General features: G+C 45.3%; 1 protein-coding gene across 11 annotated transcripts in view; it reads left to right on the forward strand.

Annotated features, from left to right (window-relative positions):
- The window catches only part of TP63 (tumor protein p63), a 140,927-nt gene that overhangs the window by 107,337 nt on the left and 13,361 nt on the right, over positions 1–20,229 (forward strand). For 7 of the 11 annotated variants that reach the window (XM_065073569.1, XM_065073562.1, XM_065073568.1 and 4 more), the window contains 6 exons: positions 11,029–11,215; positions 12,914–13,029; positions 13,339–13,448; positions 13,725–13,861; positions 14,875–14,957; positions 15,900–16,036. In XM_065073569.1, coding sequence (XP_064929641.1) covers positions 11,029–11,215; positions 12,914–13,029; positions 13,339–13,448; positions 13,725–13,861; positions 14,875–14,957; positions 15,900–16,036 — 770 coding nt within the window. The remainder of the gene's footprint in view (positions 1–11,028; positions 11,216–12,913; positions 13,030–13,338; positions 13,449–13,724; positions 13,862–14,874; positions 14,958–15,899; positions 16,037–20,229) is intronic. The other 4 variants (XM_021280579.2, XM_065073565.1, XM_065073567.1 and 1 more) reach the window with 1 other exon arrangement.

Here is a 20,229-nt window from a genome sequence, read left to right on the forward strand (position 1 = left end):
ACAGAAGAGAACTCATTGATTGACTTGGCTGGTGGCCTCTTATTCTATCAGAGCATTCAAGTTCACAGTTGAGACCCTTGGCCCCCCCATTTAGCTGCTGTTCCTGCTTCAAGGGACGTAGTGAGTGACTGGTTTCTGACTCAAGGAACAGCCGGGGAGCGATCCTGTTCTTGGTGACAGTGCGTCATTGAAGTAGGCATGTCTAGCCAAGAAAATACCCACACAGTCATCAACCCCCTCACACTGCTTAGTCCATTTTAGAGGCAGAGTGTCTTGCTCTCTGCTCAGGGAAGACCTAATGTGTTTTGGCTGTGGATTTTAGTATGGTTAATAAATCCCATGTTTCATAGGGGGTAGTCTCAGATGTTTTCACATTTTCTGGGCTGGGCTGTGGTGTCCCAGGGCTCTCACACTGGCTCTGTCTGACCTGTGGCTTTGGATGGAAACTTTGGATGAAGAAAAGAGCTAGAGAGGGCTACTGTGGGAGAACCCTGAGCTGTCACGTAGTGCAACACACACCTTCGGATTCTGAATTTGTGCTATCTGAGGAGACAAGAGTGCTCAGCCAGACCTACCAGCTTTCCCTCTGGATGAATGTTGCTGAAAACTGAGCCCTTTGAAATAAATCTGATATCCCTTGCTTGCACTGAAGCACACAGTCTGGAGATGTCCTGCAGTTTGTGTCGGTAATGTGTTCATCTGCAGAAGGGTTGTTGCTGAACCATCTGGAATGGGCAGGGAAGCTGACTCTCCACATAGGTTATGGGTGAATGAAAGAGGGATCTCTTATGTTCACTTGCACAAGGCTTAATAGGTCACAGAAGTCTGACTATGTCTTCAGTAACGCTTTAGGAAGGCAAGGAAGAATACAAATCTATGTATGTGAACTCCTTCAGGGGTTATGTGTCCTTTAAGTAGAGTCCATTGAATATAAATCAAGAATGAGTGAACAGGAAAGAAAATGTGTCTAGGCAAAGGTTTTATGTATAATAGGTCAGAAGACATTAAACCTGGTTTTAGCTTTGAATTGCTTGAATTTTCTCTCCTATGCCCACATATCAGAATGTGTGCAAAGACAGCCAGTTGCATCTCCCCTGAGCCTGACACTGACCCAACTAGGAAGATGGGCCCATAATAGACCCTCACCCTTGCAATATGCTGACCCTGTGGCATTTGTAAGTAGGTCAGCCCTTTGGCATGAGCCAGAATTCGGGTGGAAATTTGTCACCATCTAGCAAAGTGTCCTGCTTTCCGGGGTGTTGAATGGCTGGTGCAGCCTGTGGCAGAGTGCCTGGTACCTCTGGGTCTGACTCTGCCCCTAAATTGCAGGCTTGGGATGTTGCTGATTGAAAAGACTACATTGCTAGAACAACTTCATTGTGTTTTGTTTTGTTGTTGTTTTTTTTTGTTTGTTTGAACATGTTCTCATGTCCAGCTTGGCTTCCCTCTGCTGTAACAGATACTGTACTAACAACTCATTTGGTTTCCTCTGAGATATTAACGAAATCCCCTTATTTGCAGATGAAGGAACCTTAAAGAGTTTTGGAGTTAGATCCTACATCTGACATTTCCTTGTATCCTGCTTCCTCCCCTTGATCTTCAGCTGGTCTGGAGCTATCTGAACCTGTGATTGTCGAGGACCCAAAGCATATGTCTACTTTCTAGAGGGCTGCAAGACTTAATCTGCTTGTCTGAGACTCTTACAGCTGACTCATGTTGATTAAGCCAGGCTGGATTTGGTGGAAGCAGGCTTATTTTAGAGGGATTTAGGACATTTGCTTTGCCATTTCTTATCTTAATTGACCATGGACAGAAACAATCAGTAGGGACAACCTCTATGTGGTTCTTCCCTTTGTATGGTTGAGTTGATCACCCTTTGTCTTTCAGCAGGGGACAAAAATGACTGGGAGATGCACTAAATGTTGGTGTCTGATTACTCCAGACAATGTTTCCTCTGGCTGGTTAGAGTTCTTGCAGTTTGGCTGGTGGGATGGAGCATGCTGGAACATGCAGACTTGAAACGAGTGAGATCTGGGAGGCTAATAGGAAGCAAACAGCAGCCTTCCTTTTTGGCTGAACCTGAGACAGATGATTGTAAGAAGGTTTAATCCCCCACGCCAAGCTAGGAGGAGGTTTGAAATGGCTAACCTAGGCTTTACTTTAAGTAGTCTGTGAGGAGAACAGGTTCTGGTGCTCAGTACCCAAGTCTGATGTTGTGCACGTGGGTCAGCAGCAGTATGTGGTGGGGTGGGTTTGCTGTGGGGAGCCTGGATGTGTTCTTTCCAGTTCATTTCTGGAGCCTTTTATAAGAAAAGTCTTGTTTTCTTTAAAATACGCATAGAATCAGACCTTTTTGAAGTCTAGGTTAGGCTTCACAAATGTCCCTATGCAGAGGCATATTGGCTCAAGCAGGTGGCAGTTAACAGTACTGCCAAAAGTTACACATGTGCAGAAGGGTTGTTTTTGTTTTTGTTTGTTTTTGTTTTTTTTTGTTTTTTTTGCTAAATCAAGTTTTGGAGGTTTTTACCTGCCTCTTTGGTGAGTATGTTCTGGTGTAATGAGTAGAACTGGGATTATTGCTGTTCATGTCACTGTAAAAGTCTCTAGCTGCTGTGACACTTGGTGTCATACTAATCAACTTACCATTTCGTGTAAACAAACACATGTGGTTGTATATGTATTCGCTTGCATTACCTGCAGGCAGGTGTCTGCATTTTGTATAGATGCAAATACTTGTACCTTCAGTGTAGCACTTTGTTTGCAGTGGGTTCCCCTCCTGCTAGGAGGATGTGAAACAGCTGAGTGTGTTCACAGTGGAGCTGTGAAATGCAATGGAGTAGACCATGGAGCTTCTTGTGCATTCACTGTGACGATTCAGATTCTTGCTGTCAAGTTTTGACTTGCGAATTAGTGTTCAGTAATTGAAACTGGCATTTTTCAATTCCAGTTTTAACTAACATTTTAGTCTAATTTTGTTTATTTCTCACTATTCTGCCAAAATGTTAATGCTTCATAGCCTTTAGGTGAGTTTTGGTAGGTAGTATGAGAGTGGGCTTCTCACAGTGTATGTTTCATAGTGTTTTATCTTCTTTGGTAGTCAAACAGGTTAGTTTTGTTGTATATTTGTAATACAGAAGACATTGGGAGACCTAGATATCAACTTGAGAGTCTGCGAGTTGAACGGGATAAAAAAGGAGCCTGTGTCCAATCCTACCCTCCCCTGCCTAAAAAAAAATGAAAAAAAAAAAAAAAAACAAACAACCCAAAAAGCCCAACCAACCAAACAAAACCAACAAAAAAAAGTGCTTGACATAGTGCAGCATGAGCTGCCATGAATGGAAGGCTTTATCTGCAAAATCACCCTAAAGAAAAGTCCTTTGAAAAAGGAGATGCCACAAAGATAGTGCTTTATTGATAGCCTGTAAATTGACTGTTAATGTCAGTTAATCAGCAGAGCCTATGAAAATAACATCACAGGGATGTGTGGAGTCACAAGCTGGGGGGTACTGATCCTATAGGAATCAGCACAGGGTTTGGAGCCTGGCACACTTGCATGTGCTTTGGCCTGTTACATTGCATCAGAGGGAACCATGCTATGGTCAGGACAATTCTTGGGTGTTTTGTTTATTTGTGTAAACTTCTGTTTGCAAGAAAGGTATCTGAGAGTGTATCTCAGATTTTGGGTACTGGCATAAAATAAATGCTCCCTGTGGAAGCTACTTCATTCAGTGAAAATCCCCATATTATTTTGTAATGTGGAATTGTACTGTCAGTGGGAATTTGCTGTGACCCACAGGGGAAGAGGATGTTCAGCACTGGCTCAGCTTTGGCTTTCAGCTCATTCACCCTTGTTTCTTACCTTATCCATACTAGCAAAATGTTCTGTGTGAAGCAGCCTATCAGAAATGCAAATTACTAGACATTGTTAGCATCTGAAACTTATTTGGGTACTGCTAAAGTTGCAGTTTAGAAACTGCCAGAGAAGCTGGATATGAAACACATGCAGAGTGTGAGCTGAGTATGCAAGGTAAGGTCATTTGACTGCAGGAATCTTATGGTTTTGTTTTTTAAAGAAATTAATTTCTAAAATATTTTTAAAATAAAATAGATCAACAAAGGAAAATAGCTTAACTAACAAAATCAGATAGTAAAACCTTCCTTTACCAGCCATCACTTTGTATCAAAAAACATGTAAATAATTCCTAGCTTGCCTCTGAACTTTTCCATCAGAGGGTTTTTTTCTGTTGAATCAGGGATACTTTTCAGTTAATTCTTTTTTCTTGTTCATTTTAAAAAATGTTTTCAGGACAAACCTCAGGACCTTCATTTGTTGGTGAAATAAGTCTGTAGATATGAAACTGAAATGTAAAAGCCCTCAAATGTAGAGTTTTCAATTTTACAGCTGTTTCACAATGCAAAAGTTGTATGGGAAAATATCATTGTTATTTCTGTTATCACTGTGGCTTTTCTGAGTATTCATAAAGCAGATAAGCAGCTTTGAATTAAAGTCTCTGGGGAGCCTCAAACAAGATGCTGAAGTATTGTCACATGAATGAACAAGCTCGTTTTCCTAAAGATGGGAGAATCTAGCGGATGCTCCGAATTCAGTATTTTCGGGAATTTCGGGGGATCTCCTACAGCATCACCGCTTGCGTGTGTCCCTGTGCGCACTCTTCTCAAGCTGCTTTAGCACTGTCCTCTGAGATGGGGTGTGTGGGGTATTTGCGGGAGTTGGTGGGGACTGTATGGGAGTACGGTGCAGAGGAAATCGTGGGGGTTTGTATGGGGAGGGGGGAAGATGGAGCTGCCTTTCTCCACGAAGTCACGTGTGTGGTTGTGCAGGCAGCTCTGCGCTGCCAGAAGGGAAAAACATAATCGTTTTCTCTCCCTTTGCATTAGGCGATAGCACAAGGCAAGAGCTGCGGCAGCTCAGACGAGCACAAGCGTCCCTTTTCAGGGGCTTGCTGGGCAGCACGGCTTCCCCCCAATCCCCGCCCGTGGGCTGAGCCCCGCGGGTACCCACAGCCGGTGGGGAGAGGGCGAGCGACCCCCCGCGAGGGGCTGCAGGCCAGGATGGAATCCGGCACACCAGGCACCGGCCCGCTGAATCCTTGTCCGCAGGCTACGTTTCTCCGTTCTCCTCCCTGCCGCCCCTCCCCTTCCCCGTTTACCTAAGCAGGTCAACACACATTATATATATATATATATATATATATCTATTATTACTATTATTATTATTTTTCACTAAGGTATCCAAGGTGCAGCACCAGCTGCCGTCGGCGTCCGGTCCGGCGGTGGGAGCGGCGCCCGCCCCGGAGCTGCACCGACACGTTCCTTCACGCTTCTCCTGTTTCACTTGCGGTTTTCACGGCGCTGGCGTTGCCTGTCCCCACGCAGCTCGTGGGTCGCGTCCCCCCTCCGCCGTCCCCTCCGTGCTGCCGGCCGGGGGGACGCGGGGCCCACCTGCCTGATGTCAACATCTCGGAGGGTGAGGCCGGGGAGGAATGTGCCGCTCCCAGCTCGGGCGCAGGTAATTAATCCCTGCGACTGACAGGTGGCAACAGGCGGCCTTTGGCTGCGGCTCTTGGGGAAAAGCGCTCGGAGGAAGGATTTTAATAGCTCATCAGCACCGTTCGTGCGCGCCCGGCGAGGCGCAGGGTGCGCGGCGGCAGGGACGGGGAGGGGGTGGAGGAGCTCAAGGGGAAAACGAAGTTTAAGTCTCCGCAAAGGCGGGCGCCCTTGAGTGGATCGCTGCCCATCCCCAAGGGAGAGAAAGAGGGTGACGCGTTCTTTCCTTTGCCCCGGGGAAAAGTTTAGTGAACGTCTGCAAAGCGCTTGTGGAGCTGCATCAGCATCTCCTGCCGCTCGCATCCTCCCCGGCTGTCACACGGTGGTTTCCCCTTCAGGCAGGGGGTGCTCACAGGCCCATCTCACTGGTGTGGTGGGCTGTGAGTCTGGGAGTTGTCATCGCCTGTGGTGAATCTGGAGGCACGTGAAGGCTGATGACCTCTGGACCTCTCTTTCATGCCCGTGGTTTGACCGTTGGCTATGTCTGCTAGCAGCAGAGCTGTCTGCTTTTCTCTGGAGCCTGATGAGACAGAGAACTTCAGCCTGAAGCTGCAACACGTCATGTAGGTAGTGTTGGGGTTAAGGTTATGCTGAGATGAAGGTTAAATCTGTCAGGAGATGTCCACATCCACAGCACTACTGGGAAGGCTCCTCTTGGGCTTCTCTGCTGAACATGCTCTGAGAGCAAGTAAGGTCCTACGATCTGCACACATGTGTATCTGGTCCCAGACATGCTTACAACAATTTTTGGCAAATGTTAAATCATTGTTCATCAAAGCAAAAATATTTAAGGTGCATGAGTAAATCTCAATTTTTATTCTTAGTGGGTAACCTCCCTTCTTTCTACTGTCTTTTTTCTCTTAAGAGAATACACCTTATACAAGTGATTTGCTATTTCTTTGTGACTTCTTATGCTCATCTGTGAAGACTTTGCAAGTAAATGTTGCTTTCCAACTCTTCTAGCATGTTCTTTTTTTCTCATTCTTGGAGTTAGTTTCATAGGGGAAAAAGCACGGCTGACCGATGGCTTTGAAAATGTCAAGTAAAATGAATCTAGTGTTTAACCGAGTTGAACTAAAATGTGACTTCTTGAAAGAACTATGCAAAAGATTTGAAAGACCTGTTGATCTGAGCACAAGGGGCTCAGGGAGCTGTCAAGCCATAAGACAACCTCTGGGATCACCTTCAAGTTGACATCCATCAGCATTCACAGAGCTGGCTGAATCCTGCTCCTTTTAAAGACTTAGGGGTCGTAATCCCTGGCTAGATCAGATGGTAAAACAGATATTAAAGGCAGATTTTCAAAGTAGTGCTTAGGGAATTTCATTGCATCAGTTTTGCAGAGGAACCGAATGCTCACTGAAAAGCCATTTGAGCTTGTATTGTGTAACACCAAGCGCTTACTTCCAGAATACTTCTGTCATTTCTAGCATAAATTCTCCATTTGGGAGGTGGAAAGTGTTTTGTTTTCTCCTTTAAATGCTTTGTTGACACATCTTCCGGAGAAGGGGCTTGCTGAGAAATCAGACAGGTGTTGCCTGATGGTAGCTGGCGTGTGTGTATTGTGATACTGAATTACCAGCCAGAGTGCCAAGAGTGGGTAATACAGTATGTCTGCACAGGCAGGTGGGGAGGGCAGGGCTGCAGGCACTGGAATGTTTTCTTCTTTCCTTTTAAAACATATTATTAAGCAAAAAACTAGATTCACTGTTGTTCTTAGCAATCTCTTGAAGTCTGCTTATTTGGGCATGACATGCAGCACTCAAACCCCAAAGAACAGGCTGAGCCAAAGCTCTTTCTTCTCCCTCTCGAGCGGATAAGACGTCGCCAGGCTTTGCTCTTTTGTTTTAAATAACTTTTTGGTCTGTACATCTGGTAGAAGTGGTGTTTGCACTCCTTAGGCTGTTGGCACACACAACGCTTTTCCTGCTGCTAGATAATGACTACTGTCATCTTATTAAAGGACAGGTTTGTTGATTAAGCCAGGCTTATTTTCCCATTTTTGCTCCTAATTAATTTTCCTACAATAGCAAGTAACAAAAGAGCATTGATTAATGATCATGCTCTAGATTTCTGGAAATTGCTGGTCTTGTGATTTTTTTTACCCCTCATACAGTGAGGGTTTGTGAGTTCCTGTAGCAACGTGGTAGGCAAGGGGACTGTCACTTCTTGCAAGGTGGGGTGGTTTGGGGACCACAGGGGAGAGGCACCTGTGCCAAGAGGGGCAACCCTTGCTTACACAGACAGCTCTTCCCTCGGGGCTTTCTTTCTGATACTTATTTGCTTTGAAATTTATATACAATATCCTGTTTTGTTCCATGGACATAACGATTATCCCCAATTCTGTACGAAGCCACCATGACCTAGTTTTTCGCATCTATTTACGCCAATAGATGACTGGGTGTCAGGTTACCCACAGTGGCAGCAAAGTTGGCAGGGTGGGAAACTCAAGCCCCTTACTGTCTAACAGCAGGTACCCCGTGGACAGATTTACACCGGTGTTAAATGACCGATCACTCAATGATTACATACTTACGGGCGGCTGTGCCTGGGGTAGATGTGAAATCGTGGCTCTGCGCCACAGCCCTGAGCCCTGTGTAGTGCCTGTGAGGCTTGATCTCCTCTTGCAACCGGGTGACACAAAGGCAGCGCAGCCCTCCTGTTGTCATCTGTCTCCATGCTGGGCCATGCCCTGACTGTGTCCCAAAGCAGAGGTGGGCTCCTGGTCACCCTTCCTCGTTGACATGCCAAGTTCAAGGTGTTGGTCAGAGCCTGATGCTCTTGCGTCTGCCCTGTGCATTGGGGATGTATGTGTGTGTATATATATACGTATGTATTTCTTTGAACAGGCTTGTTCAACGTAACCCATTAGCCTTTGGCTGTTTGTTTTCTGTGAATTTAAGCTGCATGTCTGACACCTTCCTTGTTGGTTGTAGCCAAAGGGGTCTGAGAGTTGAGGTGCTGAAGGATGGATGAGGAGCAGATCACTCCCTTTGCTGGCAGAGGGGCCATGCTGTTTGACCTGGAGCCTCACTATTCATCCTGGTGTTGGGCACCTCTCCTGTCTTTCTGGAAGCAGTGATTTTTTATTTTTTCTTCTCCTTCTTGTAACCCCAGTTTTCTGTCTTCTTAAGATATTATGCATAAAATTACAGTCAACATGAGTACTGCTGATCCATAACTGAGGGGTGTGTGTCTCCTTCCAGTTGTTCAGTTCTCCAAATGTCTGCAGATGGCTCACATTGGCTCCTTGTGTGTGCTGTGCCCTCCCTGTGCCATCACACTTCCATACTTATGCTTTTCTTTCACCCCATCACCTTTAGATGCCCAATTTCTTTGCACTGCAGTGATGTTAAGGTATCCAAGTGATTAGTTGGCTTTTTCGAGATTTTTTAGGCTTTATGTCCTTGAAACCTTCACAATGCTATTAGCAAACTGAAGTGTTGAGGGAAACAATACTTTCTAAATTTTCTTCCTCTTTCAAATACAAGGGATTCTTTTCCTCCCTCTTGAGATGAATAGACAACATAGTGAGCTCACTCTTACCTTCAGTAAGAAATTGCTTTTTAATTAAAAAACAATAAGGAATTTCAGGTTTAAAAGATGTACGATATAAATCACCATCTAGATCTGTTTCGCAACTTTTTTTTGTAATTGTTTGGCATGTTCCCTATTTCCGCGGGCTGGGTAAATCCTTTGTGGGTTTAATCTCTAGCCTGCAGGCACATAAAATACATTGCACAATTTGGTCTTTGCATCTTAAAGATATTTTGTTTTCTCCTTAGTTTAAATACCTCTAGCATCTTCTCTGCTGTATGGCAGGGTGGCATTGAGTGAGGAGGGAAGCGACTGGCTTGGCTTATTTCTAATCCCCCTCTCCTACCCAGTGTCTCTCTCCCAGCTTTGGTTTTTCCTATGTTAGCAAGGTGTACACTTTGAAATGCAAATAATCCCTGGATATTGCTAGCTAATCCTTCTGTTGCTGCATCGCCTGACGCCCACCCATACCTGCACCAGCTCTTCCCATCCTGGCAGGGTGGATGGCCAAGTCGTGCTCTCGACCTGTATGAGCCTGTCAGTGCTCTGTTTGAACAGATGGGACCATGGCTATATCAGCTATGGCTGCTGCAGTCATTTTTTTGAGGAAAAAAAAACACCTTGGGGCTTTCGCTTTTCTTTCTCTGCAAGAACCAAAGAGATGGAAGAGCGGAAATGCCAGCAATTCCTGTGGGTTACGTGGTTAGAGTTATACTGGGAGAGCTCTGTGCTCATGGGTGTCTGAGCACCAGGAGAAAACTGGATGCCTCTGGAGTGGGGTGCTGATTAAAACTGCCATAATTTGCAACAAACTTGTACAGCAGAGCAGACTGGAGGGTCTCCTTGATAGAGCACATCCAGAAAAATGGATTCAGGTTAGACTATACTGAACCATATAAGAGTTTCCTTGTGATCATTCTTGCTAAGCATATACCCTGATTTCAGTGGCGTTTTTTGAACAGAAATCAATTACTTCAGCCCATGGCTTGATGTTTTGCTGAGTAAAGGTTTCCAGATGTGAACACAGTTCAGGAAAATGCTGCACCACAGTTACTTTTTTAGTGGGGAACATCTTAAAAGAGGGAGTCTAACGTATTCCAAATTAGCACAGTGAGTAGAAGCATCTTGTTCTGCTCCAGGTGTTCATTGCCTACCCCAGGACTGTCACAACCTCCCTTTTGGAGCCAGCTCTTGGACCTGGTCTTTGGACTGTTCAACTCTTCTGAGCTTTGACATTTATTTAATGTTGTTGTTATTATTATTGTTATTTTCCCCTTCATGGACACAATGCCTTGAGTTTAGAAGTGAGGTTGATATATAGATGATAGAAGAGGTGTGAGATGCTTTTAAAAGATGACTGAAACGTTAGATTTGGCACAACTCTCAAATTACACAGGGTCTTGCTTTCAAGTACTCTTCAATTTCAAGGTTCATGTTTTCATTCCCCCCCTCTGCAAAAGTAGGAGGGTTTATTACAAAACAGGACGAAATGCTTTACGCGTGTGGTTTCCAATGCTTCCAGGATTACCAGGGTGTTGTGAAAAGAATAGTGTCTGTTTTGTTAGCTGGGTAATGTGCATCCCTTGGAAGAGTGGATGTGTGCCCAAGAGAAATAAAGACTATATTTGTTCATGTAAAAGCAGTAGTCTTTATTGGAAGATTTTTGCATTTGGGAAAGCTAAAATATATATTTATACTCTGCTATTCTAAAACAGGTAAAACTCTGGGGATTTTTGCAGCTTGTCTGGAGGTGTGGCTATTGCGTGAAAAAATGCAATGTGCGTGCAATGGGTGGTGCATTCAGCTATGTGTGCAATAGGTGGTGCATTCAGCTATCTGTGCAAACCCATCTCCATCCTCCTGGCACATTTCCGCCTCTTGCTGAACATCCTGACTCTCTCTTGCTCTTTTCCCCCCATCCAGTATTCCACCGAATTGAAAAAGTTGTACTGCCAGATCGCCAAGACGTGTCCCATCCAGATCAAAGTGATGACCCCGCCGCCTCAGGGAGCCGTCATCAGGGCTATGCCAGTCTACAAGAAAGCTGAACATGTCACTGAAGTGGTCAAACGCTGCCCAAACCACGAGCTGAGCCGCGAGTTCAACGAGGGTAAGGAGGGCAGCATTTTGCTGGCAGCCCCTCTTCAAAGCTGCGTGACTGATGAGCAGCGGGTGTGGGGATTTGGCAGCAGCTTCACAGCAAACCGGCTGGAAGCAGACACCCCTGCAACATCTTTTGCAGCTTTTTATTTCCCATGCTTAGCAGGAAGCTTCATACTATACTTTAGTTGTCCCTGTGCAAACATGTCCTTGGGAAGAAAGTACTGAAATAAACTTCCACGCCTGCCCAGGTTGGATGGATGTCTGTGTCCATGGCAGGCAGTGCCCTCCTGGCAGCCTCTCCCCACCCTGCTTTTGCTCCTGCAATGAGAAGCAGCTGTTTTTGTGCTCAGGAATGAGCTTCCATGTCTCTGGGACAGGGATCTAGTAACAGGATGCAATATCATCTCCAGTCCTTAATCCACGCCTCAAAGACGGAGGGGCTGTTTATCTCTAACAGGATAACACTAAGTGCCAGCATCAACTGTAGGCAACCTTCCTGCACATTTTACGCTATCAGTTTAGTATTCATGTTTTAATCTTTTACTTGCATCTCCTCATGTTAGTAAAGTAGCAGCTGTTTAAAAAATGTCCTGGGGTTTTCTGCAAACTCATGGGTTGGGCTCTGTTTTGCCATGGCTGCTTAAGTTCACACAAGTTCACATACGCATCTGTTTTATTCTACGTGCATTATTTATCTCCTACTGTAAAAAAACACGGTTGGTGTCAGTTAGCAGGATGTCTTAGGGGCCTGGATCCCTTTGCTGGTTACAATGCAGCCAGCTAGACAAGCCCAAAAATAAGCAAGGACTTGGGAGTGTAAAATCAGAGTGGAGTGAGACAGTCCTTTGAAATAGATTTTTGTATTAGAAAGTGCTTTTCTGATAGAACTGCATTTTTTGAGGGTTGATACCTTGTTCCATGATAGAATTTTAAGAAAGAAAAAACTAAAACTATATATGCTTATTCTGAAAAAAATTATTTATCTAGAAACATGCTCTTATTTCAAGTAAGAAATGAATAGTTCAAACGCAAACCAAATTATTTGGATGAACCCATAACAGGCTTTTCTCCTCAGAATTTAGTTGTAGAAACACTGAAGAGAATTTGCAGGAAGGACACTACTTTTTTAATTGTTGGAGAGGGGCCTAGAAACAAAGATGATCATGTTCCTTTCTGCTGGTCCTGCAAGCAAGCGTGATTTTTCAAGTTGACCACTAATTAAATGTGTATTTCTCCTGCTCCTTGAATCTTTTTTAGGTGCTTAGGATCAAGACTGATGGGAGAGAACACAAGAGGGCTAGCAGTTGATGGGGAAAAGAGTAGTGACCGAGAAGGGATTTGCTTTGTGTACACGTCGGGGAGGGGGGAAAGAAAGGCTTTCAGCTGGTGTGAAAACCCATGTGGAGTTATCTGCTTGAAGACATCTGCTCACAGCTGGCTCTGAGCTGCCATTCAGTTTACATTTGAGTTTAAGCAGTCCAGGATCTTGGGAGCCCATGTTCATGTGTCCAGCTTGAGAAAGCCTGTGTTGCCTTTGATGTCTGGCAGTGGGGACCTTGGGAAGGGATGCTGGGAGGCACACGTGTGCTCTGGTAGATGTCTGGGGCCAGGTGCAGGGTTTTCCCTTGGTGGAAGATCCTACTGCCCTGCGCCTCAGCTTGCTTCACTGGACGGTGTCTCATTTTTTGCGTACTTACTCTCGCAGGGCAGATAGCACCTCCCAGCCACCTGATCAGGGTAGAAGGGAACAGCCATGCTCAGTACGTTGAAGACCCCATCACTGGGAGGCAGAGTGTGCTGGTCCCCTATGAGCCGCCTCAGGTACGTTGTGAGCTCAGGGTGATGGCAACACAGCACACAAAGGGATGCTGCGGGAGTTGCAACCCTAGTCGAAGGACTTGGGATCTTGTGCTTTCCTCATCACAATGAATTCTTCCGTCTTTGTCAGAAATGAGCTTTTAAACACCCTCTTTATGCCTTGGGAGAAGGAGTTCTTAATTTCTTTTAAGGAAGCCTTGTGGTGGGGCCTATTTCATGGTAATATGATTGTGGGACTACAAGAGGAGAGCCTGGAAAAAGCAGAGCTTTCCATCCATCACCTCATCTGCTCATGCCCTTTGTCTCATCTAGGTTGGTACTGAGTTCACAACAGTCTTGTACAACTTCATGTGTAACAGTAGCTGCGTGGGAGGGATGAACCGTCGCCCAATCCTCATCATTGTGACCCTGGAAACTAGAGAGTAAGTGGTTCATCATGAGTGTAGCCCTTTGCTTGAGAGGCGGCCTTCTGGCTGCTATTCTGCTCAGGGCAGCATTGCATGCCCTTAGGATTCTCTATGCAAGAAGCCATAGGATATTTTTCAAATGTTGGCAGGTGGGAGTTGCCCAAAACCTGGGACGTTCTGATTGAGAAATGGGAGGTTTGGGTCTGTCTGTGCCTAGTTTGGCGGGAAGCTGAAGAACACTGGTCCACATCTGAGCTGCCAGCTGACTTTTCCTCTCACCTCTCTTCCCAGTGGGCAAGTCTTGGGCCGCCGATGTTTTGAAGCCCGCATTTGTGCTTGCCCAGGCAGAGATCGCAAAGCAGATGAGGACAGCATCCGCAAGCAGCAAGTCTCCGACAGCACAAAGAATGGTGATGGTACGAAGCGCCGTAAGTAGCTGGCAGAGCTGGGCAGATTGCAAATTGTGCTGTCATTGGGTGCAGGTGTCACCCCAGCACTTGTGCTGTGGGGATGGAGTGGTGCTGTGCATGGGCTTGAGGCAGGAGGGCTCAGGGTCTATCAACCTGAAAAATCAGCTGGCGTTCACAAAACAGCATTTAATAAACTGGGTTTGCACGTTCTCTTGCACTGCTGCCTGTGTGAGGTCAGCCCTGCCAGCAGTGGCTGGAGGGGATGTTTATTTGCCACCCTCAAGGCAAAAGGCTGGGACTCTGTAACCACATTTTTACGTTTACTGCTTGTTTGGGACTGTGCTGTCATTCTCTGCTTCTTCTAGCTAGTGTTTCATGATGTGGCATGTGTCTCCAGCCACAGCGATTAGACTAGATTAAGACTTCACACAAACCTTGTTGTGCGTCAGAGCTGCTCTGGCCTCTCCCTGTGCTCTGGAGTGCAGTGCACTCATCAGACATGCAAGATGTGGAAACTCAGCTTTGCTTTAGCACATATGCTCAGTGATGGCACTGCACTGAACAGAAAGGCAACAGGTTTTAACAGAAGGCAGACTGGAGGAGGGCTTCATTTTGTCAGTGAATTCTGTGTGCTCCCTGCCTGTTGTCTTGCCTTCATGGATCACTGATCCACCAACAGTTCATGAGCACTGCAATACCAAAGCTCACAGTCGTTCCCGGAAAGAGACAGTGCTTGTTTTAGGTACAGCTTGCTGGGGTTTTGCCATATGTGCAGCACTCCTGTTTCCCCAAGCGGTATGGTCACCCAACATCTGCAAAGTCATGTCTGCCTTATGGAGCCAGGAGCTGCAAGCACAGCTCTGTAGGGGTTCAGGCAGGGACCCTTTCACAGCACTGCAGATCTGAGCTGGCCGTGCACTTCATGTCATGTCTATTTTGTATCTCCCTTTTAAAATTTTCTTTCTTCTTCCTTTTTCCTCTTAATTATTATTTTTTTTTTAAATGGGATCCTTTTGGGGTTTCTCTTCCAGCTTTTCGACAAGGAACTCACGGCATACAGATGACGTCCATCAAAAAAAGACGTTCCCCAGATGATGAGCTCTTATACTTGCCGGTGAGTTCCCTCTATCTTTGCCTTTAGTATCCTCCTCAGAGACTTGAGGCAAGTCAACTGCTCACCTGGACCAGAGAGAACTGAGGATTGGGATGGGTGTATTTTCTTTTTTTTTTTTCAGTCCACAGAGCTACCTGTTCTAAATACATATTCCAAACCAAAAAAAAAAGAGAAGAATCCCATTAGCTGCTTACTGGAAGTGGCTTGTGCAAGGCAAATGAGAATATCCCAAGTGATTTGTCTGTCCTGGCAGAGACATTGTCTTGGAGACCAAACTGGGTTTCCTTCTCTGCCATTTCTGGGTCTGTGGTGCTTGAGCTTTCTCTGGAGACAATGAGTGTTTTCTATTGACAAAGATGGATGTTTCTGTGCTTTTATATGTATTACCATCCTTGTGGATTAATAGAAGTGCAATACACTGTGTTAAGGTAGGATCAGAAAGGGCAAAAAGTATCTGTAATTGGCCATTTAGCTGCCTCCCCATAAGCCACGTTTAGTTGGATAAATCACAAACCATGTTGTTCTTAGAGGAGAAGGGAGAGCCAAACCCAGCACTCAAATTCGAGTACTCTTTTTTCCTCAAGGCATGTAATATTCACCACCAGATCTGTTTATATCTGAGGCAGGTAAAGGCATTTTCTGCCTAACAAACTGGGTCAGCAAATTGCTTTTTGTGAGCAGAGATTTACACTGAACATGATGACAACCCCAAGATGTTCATTAACCTGCAGCGTCAGATTATTGCTCTTCAACATTATCTGCTGTACCTGTAGCACAAGGCTTATTTGTTCTATTGTGTATGCATGGAGTACAAACAGAGTATTTGCATCTTGCTCTGGTTGTTTACATGACTTTATCTAAAACTTGCTAAGATTGCTGACACTATAGATGCAATCCTTTAAGGCGTTTCTTTTTCCCTCTTTTGTTTTTCTCACGATGCAGGTGAGGGGACGGGAGACATATGAAATGCTGCTGAAGATCAAAGAGTCCCTGGAACTAATGCAGTACCTTCCCCAGCACACAATTGAGACCTACCGGCAGCAGCAACAGCAGCAGCACCAGCACTTGCTCCAGAAGCAGTGAGTACGAGTGTGCTCGCGGTGACCTGTGCAGTGAGAGTGGTGGGGAAGAGGGAGAGGAGAGAGACACAGAAGGCTCTGCACAGTTGTTTATAGGGATGTGGTGCTCAACCAAGGGCCAAGTACTTGCAGAGTACTGTGTTGGTTGGAAAAACCCTTTCCAACAGAAAAGCTTCTTGTTAACCTTCTGGTCAGAGCTGGTAGAAATCAGTGCCAGGAGTTTGGCCACAGCCAGGTTTCTGTACAGAACCTAAGAGTCTGAGTTTGAGATACAGATTTCATGACACAAAGCAGCGCTACTTCCCCAAGTACAAGTCATGACTGTTTGTAAGATCCCTCTCTAGTCTCTTATCCCATACAATTCACCTTTTGGCCTCTGAGGAGGACAGGCTCAGAGCCTCATTTCTGACTTCCAGTAGAGCCCAAGACACAGCCAGGCAGTGCTGTTGAACAGCCTGCAGACAGAAAGCCACTGCATGTGTGTACCTGAGCTGGGGAGCACAGGGTGGGTGTGCTCTTCTCTCATCTGCTTTGTGGGAATGGCAGTGAAGGTGGAGCCATCTACATGTCTTCTCCAGGCTGTCCATCTTGTCAAGAGCACGCGAAGCTGAGACTGAGAATACCAGCTCAGCTGAGTGCTTGGACCCTACTGCTGAGCATCTATGGTACTGTTGGAGGGCTGGTGTCTCAGCACGATGTAAATACTTCAGGTTCCTCAGCTATAAAAAGGGAAGCTGAAAGTCAGGAGCAATGATGAAGCATGAAGGAATTGCTTTGTGACCAGGGGACCTTCAAATAAAGCTTTTAAAGCATTTTTTTAAAGCTAATTTGTCGCCGATAAGTGTCTCCATGTTGCACATGAGAAAAATTCCATCCAGGCAGACACAGTCCCTATCTGAAGTTGGCTGGCAGGGCTGCAGCAGGGTCACTTCAGGTGGCATAAGTGGCAGGAGGATGGAGAGAAGAAGGGCCAAATAAGTGTGTGGTTTCCATTTGCCCCTCTGTTCCCAAAGCTTTGCAGTTACAGGGTCAGAGGATGACTTCCCAGACAGACCGTAAGCAGTGTCATTCACGGGCATTGCTTCACCTGCTGTATTGGGTGACACAAAATAGTCACCCGAGCTGTAGGTAGCTGCCAGCGGTAGTGCTCAGGATCTCATGCGTTCTTGTGGGTAAGCTCACGCGTCAAGAGGCTGCGGGTATAACTCATTCCTCTGCAGAGGTTAGCACAGGGCCAAGGCACCACATAAGTCCCACTTGAGCCTGTAAGGGATTTGTTTTGGTGCCTTGGCCTAGTCTCAGGACTGCTGCAATACCATGGCTTTCTGCCAGATCTCTGCATGTGTTCACATTTCAGCCTGTGTGTGTTTTAGTGTCAGCTGGAGTCTTGTAGAGGTGTGAAAAAAACAAAAAACAAAAAAACAAAAAAAAAAAAAAAAAAAAAGAAAAAAAGAACCAAAAAAAGCCTTGTGCCAAAATGGTTCAAGTGACCAGGGGCTCTGGAGGCTCTGGACTCTTTTTTGAGAAACTTAAAATTCTCATTATTATTGCAATTTACTTCTATCAGTCATCTACGCTGTTTGTGTATACTATACCTTGTATTTACTAGCTGCTAGGCATTGCAACCTTTGTGTGCTCAGCTGCATGTCTTCAAAGCTCTGCTTGAACTACAGCCATTTCAGATGAGAAATGGTTTTGTAAGCAGAAATGGATGGCAGGAGATGACAGCTTTCATTTGGTGCTGACAGTTGCTTTGCCATAATTACTGTTTTCAGTCTTCCTATATCAATAGGATGGGTTCTGGGCAACTGAGGTTGGTATTTGTGTTACTTTTAAGACCAGCATGTATGAGTCCGGCCATTTAATTTAATGAAATGTCATGTCTCCTGGCACTTGTCCAGTTATATACTGATTTTTCTCAGCTGCTGAGTGTGCTCAGATACTGGGGAGAAAGATTAAGAGCTTTTGAGGATGCCAGGAGTGGGGAGAAAAAATAACTTAGAGTATTTGTCCAGAGCTGCTGCAGTTGTCTCTGCTGACAGCCTGCCATCAAGCAGGGTCCTCTGTGCTGAAATGTATGTCCAAGCAATAGCTTCTTAGGTGCACTTGAGTTCTTTTTTTATGAAGGTATGTGTCCAGGGAAAAGGGGCATTTAGGCTGAAAAGACTCATAGATGCAACTGTACCCCGAAAAAAGAATTGTAAAGGAGCTTCAGGTGTTGATATGAGAATGGGGAGAGAAGACCTGGTTTGGGTAAGAGCAACCTTGCACGTGAGCAGGTTGTTGGGACATGTCCTGCCACTGCTTCCTAGTCAGGCTGGCCAAACTGAGCAGCATGGTGACCCCTTTCTGAGTCTGTTCTGGCTTTATAAGAAAATGCTTTTCACTTTATAAGTAGGGATATAATTTCAAAACTCGGTCTCGGTTTGTTTTCATTTGTTAAAAATGAGAGCTAGAAAAGTGTATATGCAGTAACCAAGTTCAAATGTGTTGGAAGATGTAGGTCTGAGTAGGGCTCTGTGGGGCTGGGATGTTTGTGAGTTGCCTTTGGCTCTTTATTCTCAAAATGGAGCTGCATCCACATATGCTCCACTGTCAAGCCTTGATGGAGGAATTACTTGATTTTTCAATTGACTTTTCTGAGCCATGGTTGACAAAGAAAAGCTATCTAGGTGTGCGGGAAGAAGTTTCCCTTTCATTCCTATGACATGGAAAGCTTCATCTTTTTTGACAAGTAGGAAAAGCAAGGATGGCATTATCGTGGTGAATGTTAGTTTTAAAAATATAAATCTGTCATTTTGGAAAACTGTATGGTTGCTCCAGTGCATACGCAGGCCAGCATTGCATTTGGCAGGTGAGCAGATGCAATCGTCTTACCGTTCTGGAATAAAAAAAGATAAATCTGGTGATAACGGGAAGCTTTGTGTCCCAGAAGATGACCAAAATACTGTAATGCTCCACATTGTGCCAGATTGACAATCTTTCTCTGTCTCATCTCCTCTCTCTGTTTGCTGCTTTGTGCATGGTTTTCTCTTATATACTGTTACGCCAAATACCTTCATGATCATAGGTGGGAAGCTAGTTTTTTTCTGAAGTTTCTATTCTTCCTTTTCCACTACCACATCCCAGGGCCCGTGTTAGAACAGCAGCACACACATTTATTTAGAAGACTCCTTTTCAGGGTCTGCCACCACTTGTTTAAAACCTGGATTTGCTGGAAGATCCCTTCTGCCAGAGATACCAGCGGTGGTTGGGGAGGGAAGGTTTGTTCAGTACTCTGGTGTGAAATATGTGTACCATTGATAATCACAAGGAGTATCTTCACAGTCTTTAAAGGTTTCACTGGAAAACACTTTTTCGCATTCAGCAAAATTTCCTGTGCTGGGTTCCAACCTGCTGCACACTGTTTTTGGAACAGTCTTTATTTCAACTGGCCATAGCATTGAATCATAGAATATCTTGAGTTGGAAGGAACCCCTAAGGATCATGAAGTCCAACTCCCATAACTGAAGGGTTTTCACAAAGTCTTCCAATGGCTACCAAGAAGAGGACTCTTATATCCAGGTGGATCCTATGAAAGAGATGTTTGCTGTGATGTATCAGCAGGGCTTCAGCTACCAGCCCACTGGCTGCCTTTGAATCTAGTGAACAGTACAGTTCATTATCCAAATGAGAAGGAATTAACCTCGCAAATGAGGTATGACAGAGCTGAGGTATCCGATGCCTGGAGTGCTCCAGCTGAGATGGGAGGTACAAGGAGCCTCATGCTTGTTGGAGGCTGGCAGGGGAGGTGTTCTTCATACCTCCACCTGGTTATTCTCATTTTCCGTGTAGAAGCTAGTAGTGGATTTTTGCATGATTTGCTTTGTTTTTTCAGTGCTGTGCTTGCATGTGTGGCAAACTCCAGGCACTCGGATGGTGTCCTTACTAGAGAATTGCCAAGATGAAAGTCAGCAAGAAAAAGGGTGAGATTAGGTATATGAAGGTGCTGTATTTGCTCTGCTGGCTCTGAGTACCTTCCACATCAGCTGGCAGCGCCAGGGACCCCTCAGCTTTAGTGCAGAGGGTCCCCCTGGCTTTGAAAAGGAGAGGAGCTGAGATATAATCAATACAGCCATTTCACAGTAGGCACCATCCCCTCTCCCTAGCACCAGCTTCTGGTTTTTAATTTAAGTTTGAAGTGAGCTCAGTGG

The sequence above is a fragment of the Columba livia genome, chromosome 9 (genome assembly GCF_036013475.1).
Source record: "Columba livia isolate bColLiv1 breed racing homer chromosome 9, bColLiv1.pat.W.v2, whole genome shotgun sequence".
Classification (NCBI taxonomy): domain Eukaryota; kingdom Metazoa; phylum Chordata; class Aves; order Columbiformes; family Columbidae; genus Columba; species Columba livia.